The 7,787-nt window shown below is 37.4% G+C and overlaps 1 protein-coding gene across 1 annotated transcript; it reads right to left on the bottom strand.

Moving 5' to 3' along the window:
- Nucleotides 1-555: 555 nt before the first annotated feature.
- LOC111893474 (lysine-specific histone demethylase 1 homolog 3) lies at nucleotides 556-7,559 on the bottom strand. Its single transcript, XM_023889527.3, has 8 exons — nucleotides 5,556-7,559; nucleotides 5,339-5,465; nucleotides 3,215-5,257; nucleotides 3,028-3,121; nucleotides 2,507-2,952; nucleotides 1,273-1,947; nucleotides 1,100-1,174; nucleotides 556-1,020 (listed from the first exon to the last, which is right to left on the bottom strand). The coding sequence occupies exons 1-8, from the start codon at nucleotides 7,079-7,081 to the stop codon at nucleotides 946-948; spliced, it is 5,061 nt and encodes a 1,686-aa protein (XP_023745295.1). The 5' UTR covers nucleotides 7,082-7,559; the 3' UTR covers nucleotides 556-945.
- Between the last annotated feature and the right edge of the window lie 228 nt (nucleotides 7,560-7,787).

The following is a 7,787-nucleotide window of genomic DNA, read 5'->3' as shown; positions in this document are numbered from 1 at the left end:
AACTTTTTATTTTTATTTTTTTTTCCTCAATCTCTCCTGAAATAGACAAATTCCACTCGTACACGTGGATAAACATGACGACTAATGATATGAATTATAAGAGTAAAACGACTTTAAAATTCGAAGCAAAATCAAACCTTAAATTCCATGCTCCCATGTCTAGTGGTTTATTTTCTCCTGGCAAAATCCCACAAAACAGTAAGCAAAATCCCAAACTAAAAAATTATATATTCTAATCCCTTTTTTTTTATTCCAGTTTATAATTATTGGAAGCCAAAAACAAACCTCTAAAATAACTGTGATCGATGATAAGTACCACGTCCTCACCAAGAACATCTATACTTTTCTGCATAAACACAGAAAACAAGCAACCAGACACCTGTAGGCCCCACATGACAGAATATATTGCACTGTGTTTGACTAAAACCGACTTCAAGGGACAAAAAACTTAAATTTTTTATCTCTCAACCAGAAATGTGGAACAATAGGGACTCACTCTCAGAGAAAAGACGTAATTGCCCTCGTTTGAGGAGATCATAAAATGGAAGAAATGTGTTTTAAGAGAAAATTGTCTTGTATAAACTTGTTGCCAGGGGGTCAATGTCAATCTAATAAGCTGTACAGATTTTCACGAAAGATAATCAATTGGGAGAAAAAGAAAAAAAAAAAAAAATTGTCCTATTGAAACCCTGGAGGGTAGAAATGGGTTTTCACTTCCTAACTAAATTACAATTTCAATTAGCAAAGAACCCATATACCAAAAGTCATGATAACTCTATAGACTTTTTCCATAAATGGATGTGACCATATATCTCTAACTCTAATACCCACAAAGGATAGTATATGCTTAAAACATAAACATATCTATCTCTCTTGTCTTGTCTTGTACTTCAAATATTTTTTATATTATTATTTTTTTCTAAAAGCATATAAAATTGTTCATGTTCACGAACATCCAGATTTAGTATCTGCCTTCATTGCCATATGCCTCTCTATTAACTTGTCCACAAATGCCCGGATCTGAATGTCAAAAAAAAAATCAAATCAATAACGGTTCAATACAAAAAGACATAAACGCCCTCCTCATCCAAATCCATACCTTGTTTTTCCGCTTAAAATCAAGAAACTCGAAAACAGCCATTGCTTTTTTCGCATCCGTAGTCTGCTCCATTACCTTTAAAATAAAAAAATAAAAAGTCAGAATTCAAATATAAATTTTTTGAGAATGAAATAGAAAAAAAAAAAAAAAAAAGAGGTATAAATCACTTTTACCTTTGTAGCTGTTTTCTTCATGATGGATTTATACCCATCTTTATCAATCTTTCTAGCTTTATAAAGAGGCATTAAAAGTGATGCCACGTAATCAACAACAGCTTGTTTAATATTATCTACTCCTCTAGGCTGATTTCCCACCAACTCCCTATTCACACTAGTCACCTGTGAAGCCGAACTCTCATTTGCCATTCCCAATTTCATATTTGAATTTGAATCTTCTTCATCCATGACAAAACTACCCCTATGATAAAACTCAGAATCAACAGCAGCTGCAGCTTGAGACTGCCATCTTTCAATGGCATTATGGTCTTTTATCCCTTCACTCCCCGCACTATCCACCCATGCTTTTGTAAAGATGTTGCTGCTGTCAACACCAGTGCTTTCTCCGGAATGTTCTCGGTAGCTGCTCACTTCGTTTGAGTGGTGGGACCGGGTGTCCGGAAGGTTGACTCCACCACCGGAAAAGTCAACCGACCAGTCTCTGACTCTGCAGTTTCTTGAATCAATTTCGGATATGGAATCCTGCCGCCCAACATTGCCGCCAGCTAGCTTCTTCCGGAGGTCAGAATCGTCCATTTGGGCGTATTGTTCCCGCCTTGCGAATTTGTGGAAGGAGGGTATTTTTGGAAGTTGTAATGGGGTGTTGCATTTGACACCCGATGATGCGTATGCCTGAAATTATTACAAAGTTAGAAACTTTGCACATGTGTATTTAAGGTATAAAAAGATTGGAAGTGAGAAATAGCAATCAACTTTTGTTTCATTTTTTTTTTCCTATTATAGCATTGTAAAATGCCTTAATAAGAAAAAAAAAAATTGAAAGATTTGGATGCCCTAAATATGTTTGTCTCTTGTAAATGACAACTTTGTGGTATGAAAACACAAACCTATTTGAATAATGAAATGGTCGAATGAGTCCAAAAGGGTAAAATAGAAGGGTAAAATGGTCATTTACTCATATATTCAAACATTTCATTAGTTTCAAAAACTGAAGAGTGTACTTTTTGTTGGTGCTCAGAAGGGTAAAAATAAAATGGTCATCTACTCATATGCAAACAGTTCATTAGATTCAAAAACTGAAAAGTGTACTTTTTGTTGATGTTCAGAAGGGTAAAATGGTCATTTACTCATATTCAAACAGTTCATTAGGTTCAAAAACTGAAGAGTGTATCCAGACAGACAGACATATATCATTATTTGCATTTATTAACAGAAAAAGAAAAAGACAAACCTCAGCAGCTGCAATGGCGGCAGCACGGGCGGCTTCAGCAGCATCAAAAGCCGCCTGTTCCTCTTCAGACATGGGAAAATCTTTGTCATCCTCCTCCTTACAATTTTGTCTTCCACCTGAACCTTGAGAACTAGAAGGCTTACTTTCAGGTTTTCCTTTTCTACTGTTTGGATTCACAGATAAAGGGTTGTTGCTGCTGCCGCCGCCCTTCACCGCCCTGTTCTCCGATGAAGTATGGTGGGCCCGCAGTGGCGGCTTCCCGGAAGCTAAAGATTTGGTTCTAGAAGCATCTGCTGCACTTGATTGCCTGAGTAACTTCAACCCCCCATTAGACGCCTTCTCCTTTCTGAAAATCTCAACCCAAACACTCACAAGTTGACTTGCTATTGCACGTATATCTCTGCTTGTATGCACACATACCTTCTCTTTTACAGTTTTTCCTATACCTGTATTTATCATTTAATCATTTATATAAACTAATAATTAAAAAAATTATGAATTTATGACATGAGATAAACTACCTGAGAGACGAACTGCAAGTAGATCTGTAGACACAAGCACAAGAAGACGAACACAATGTCGCAATAGTTGAGTCCCATTCTTCCCCATTGAATCCTATTAGTTGTAATATCACATAAAGGGTATATTAGTTAATATTATTATATTGATATTGTTAAAAACATAAAATGGATCATGAGAGGAACTTACCAAGATCCATGAGTTGAGAATCCCAAGTCCTTCTTTAGTTCCAGCAAATGATTTAAGCAAATCAGAAGGAAGACTCAACAGCTCTTTAGCAAGATGCAATCTTCCAGCTCTACTCTTTGCATTCAAAAACATATTCTGTAACAATCCCTCTTTTGTCTCATTCTTATGAACATTTGTAAGATCAATAGCATCGAGTTTCCTAATAATGTCTCTAACTTCACTCTTTTCACTATCTGAATGCCTTTTAGCAGCAGCAATCGCTTCAATTTCTGAAACAAAATCATTTCCAGTGGTCAACAAGTCAATTATACGAACAGCTTCCCTCATCCCACTCATCATTGCCCCTCCAACAGTGTCTGGATGCTCTTTACATGTAGCTTCACCAGCAAAAAACAAACAGTTGTTAATAGGTTTTCCTAATGTGTCATAATCTTCCCCAGATGCCCCTACTGCAACATATGAATAAGCACCATAGCTAAACGGGTCCCGCCCCCAATCCGTTACTACAGATGCAACTGGATTGTGAACCTTAGTTTCCCCAAAAAGCTTCCGGAGGGTTGCTAAGGCGTGAGTGACATGGTCAGAAGGAGTCAAATCTTGGCGGTTGACTGCAGCTTTTCCTACTACTAATGCTATGAGGACAGGGGCGTTGACCGTCTTTTTGACATTCCAAAACATAAAACACCAACCCCTTTGATCGGTTTCTTCTGCTGTAGCTCCAAAATAGTCAACCGAATCATCCCAAAAAACTTCCGGAAACTCCAAGATGACTTTGTTAAGAACGCCAAAACCGAGTTTTTGAATTGAAGAATGTTTCCAATCAGGTAATTTTGGAGAGAAGTTGATTGTTTCTCTTTTTAGACACCCGAGTGGGATTGTGATCAAAACCGCATCTCCACTAAATTCTTTCCCATTTTGGGTCAAAACTTTGACTTTCTTCTGTGATGAATCTTTCCCATCTTTCTCTGTTTGATAGCATACATCGGTAACCATATGGTTTAAGTGGATATGTAGTCCATCTTTTAAAGAATCAACAATAGCACCATAACCACCTTTAATCATACAGTGGGCCCCACCAAATCCACCATAAATGTCATCTTGATTCCAATAAGGTAAAGACACATCTTGTAAAGAAGCAGCACAACCGTATTCCAAATGAGCAAGATGCCAATCCATGACTCTTCTTTCAAGAGGATTCAAGATTTCATCTTTATTACTATTTTTATTGTCTTCAGATCTTCGGATTTTGAGCCCTAATTCCAAGCCCTCTTCTAAAGACATCTGCATTGCTTGATTACCCTTCTGGGCAACAACCAATGACATGTCATCAAGTAAACCGTTGTATTCAGCCTCCAAAGCTTCATCTAAATCTGTAGGAACTTTTTGACCTGTGACAGTGTCATAAAGGGGACAATCGCTGTTTAAAACAGTTAATTCAAGCCCTAATTGTGCACAAATTAATGAAGAAGGATCTGGTCTTCTTTGTGAAGTGACATCAGCTTCTACACCAGTGATGATACTAGCTCCAAGATCTACTGGAACTGAAAGGGATGAATAATCTGTAAAAACACGCCCGCCGATTCTACCCCTGGCCTCTAGGATGGTGACGTGGCACCCCTGTCTCTGTAAATGGCGGGCTGCAGTTAGTCCAGCTGGACCCCCTCCAATTACTATGATTTTTTTGCTTTTTGTTTCTGAATCACATTGCATACATACACTCGGTTCCTTTTGATCAATTACAAGATTGTGGGGTGGTTGTCCAGCATGGCAGTTGGAAGAAGGTGAATGGGGTTTACACTCTGCCACCATGGATGACACATCAGCAACTTTATCTTTTCTGAAAACCCCTTCTAAAAGTTCGGTTTTTGGATCATTTTCATCTGTCAAGTTATCATCAGTTTTAGTAGTACTACCAAGAATAAAGGAAACCCCATCATCCAAAGTTTTTCTTCCACTGTTGTCATCTCCTGAAAGCTTGAAATTGTGCTTCACATTGGCATCTGACATCTCTTTCTTGGAAGCAACTCCAAAGTTTATGTAACCCTGTTGAATATCTTGTTAGTTGTTAGAAACCAAAACGAAGTTTTTTTCAAGAATAGATGAGGTTTAATTCAAAGAACTTACATATTGGTCAAGAAATGAGTAGATATCTTTAACAAGAGAAGCCTGTGGATGTTCATTAGATATTCCACATTCTGAAAGAGGCAATATGCGAGTTACATCTTTATTCCAGAGATGTAGAATATGATTCCTGTAGCAAGAGTATACAAATATGATGAGAATGAGATGTTAAATATTCTTGAAATTGAAAAAAAAAAAAAAAAGATTTATAGAAATGAACCTGCAGTCTATATATTCTTGAAGTCCTCCTTTACGTTTGAATAATTCTTTAAATTTAATCTTCTCAACAGGTCCAGCAGCACGAGCTTTGAGTCCAACTGAAACAGCTGCTGTTCCACCAGTTTCTGCTTCCATGAAGAAATCTTGTTTGCCCTTTGTTTTAATTGAATGTCCTTTGTCTCCTCCTTCTTGATGATTTGCAAGAAAATTCTGTTCATGAATCAGTATATCCCAATCAGCATCCCCCTCATACGCCATGTCATCATGCCTATGCCTTTTAGCCTGTCGCACAATACGCCTGCCAACTGTTTGATGATTTTCTTTCGTTTCATTGTCACTTGCAGATGCTTCATTTTGATCTGTGGCAATTGATGGAGTCTCCTCATTGCATTCTCCTAATGAAACAGGAGACAATCTACCATTTGATGCTGATGTGTTTTCCTTTTGTGAAGAAACAGAAACATTTTCAGGCTCTTCCATTGAAGCACCTTGAATCTGGTGTTGACTATCGTCCAAACGGTCAATGGACTCTACAATTGGCAGACTCTCATGGATAGGACTTGAGGGTTCCTTTTTTTCATTATGAACTTGAATCTCAGAAAGATCATGGGACAACTTTGCTACAACAGAATGATTTGAATCATCTTTAAAACCATTGTTTCCAGTAGGGTCTTTACTAGAGTGGTCTGGTAACCTTTCATCTTCTTCTAATCTTTGACTCTTGGGAGAAAACTTTGAACATTCAGGTACTGAAATAGGAACCATATCCTTGTCATTTTGTGATTTCTCAACTGGAGTGGTATCCAATTCACAAACTGAATCATTAGGGTTTTGGTCAACTCCATCTTTATGAGGTTGAGTTGACTTAACCTGCTTAAGTTTCGAGCTTTTGCGAGCTTTCTGAAGCAAAACTGATAAGGAATCTTCTAAATGATCATCCACACTGTTTTCTGTCAAATTTGTCCCACCAGAACCCTTCTTCTTTGTTGATTTATTCTTGGGTTTCTTACTTTTCTCTTTACCACTGTTTTTCAACCCTTCTCTGACAATAACTCCATCTTCAGATGGGATCTGTTCTTTTGTCATTGTGTTTGAGACCAATTTTGCAGTCATATCTTCACTTTTCACAGCCCCAATTGATGATTCATTCATGGGTTCATTCAAATCGGTGTTTAAATCACTGCCTTTTGGTGCAATAGCCCTAGCCACCTTTGGGCCCTTTATTTTCTTTCTAAAAGTAGCCAATGTGTCATCCATACCACCGAATTCCTGATCTTCAGACACATCATTTTCAACCTTAACCTTCTTAAGGTTCCTTCTGTTTTTAATCTTAAACATAGAACCAATCGGCTCATCATCATCAGAATCAAATCCAGATTTGATTTCAGAAGATCTTTTCTTTTTCCCCAATTTTTCCATATCCGACTTCTCAACCCTAGTTTTGCTAACATCAGAATTTGCATCAAACCCTAGCCCAATTTCAAGCAATCCTTCACTTGATCCGGGCATGTTACCATCACATTCCATTTATCATACACCAATGGACCAACACTCATGTCCCATACAAAACCTCAAATTTCTTCAATTCAGAAAACTGGAACTAGCTTTCAATCAAAATCCCTAACAATTCAATGCTTCTGCATTATGTAGTGCACAAATGGCGCATACATGCATATAAAAATCACGGAAATTGAAGCTTTTTAGAAATTTAATTCTTCACTAAAGGAGCATCAATCAGACCTGAAGGTAAAGAGCTTTAATGGCTGTCCCGAAATGGCGCAGATTAACAATCGTCGTGTTGGAGAGGTGAAAATAAGGTCGCCCCAAGCAAAACCACACTGCGTCGCTAGCTATTAAGAAAGGAATTCGTCCTAATTTTTGAAAAGTTGAAATGGGTATTTCATAGAAATAAACTCGAGGGTCGCAGCCTATAATTATATGCCCGACTCGGAGAAAGAATTTTTGTCTTGGGGAGAGAGGCGGGGTGTTAGGGTAATTTAGGCCAAACGGGGTGAGGTTTTGTTTTGAGGCCTCCTCCTACACCAATTTATATAATTTTATGGGATATTTTTCTAATAAATTTGTTTCCTAAATTTCAAAAATATGTATTACCAATAGTTTATAGCTTTAACAATATTATCATTTGAACCCGTCTTTAAACCTTATACACAAAAAAAATTATTATTATTGCAACTAATCTTTTACCGCGTGAATTTGTAAATTCGTTAACAAG

This window comes from Lactuca sativa, chromosome 4, assembly GCF_002870075.4.
Source record: "Lactuca sativa cultivar Salinas chromosome 4, Lsat_Salinas_v11, whole genome shotgun sequence".
NCBI lineage: Eukaryota > Viridiplantae > Streptophyta > Magnoliopsida > Asterales > Asteraceae > Lactuca > Lactuca sativa.
This window is presented reverse-complemented; position numbering and strand designations above follow the sequence as displayed.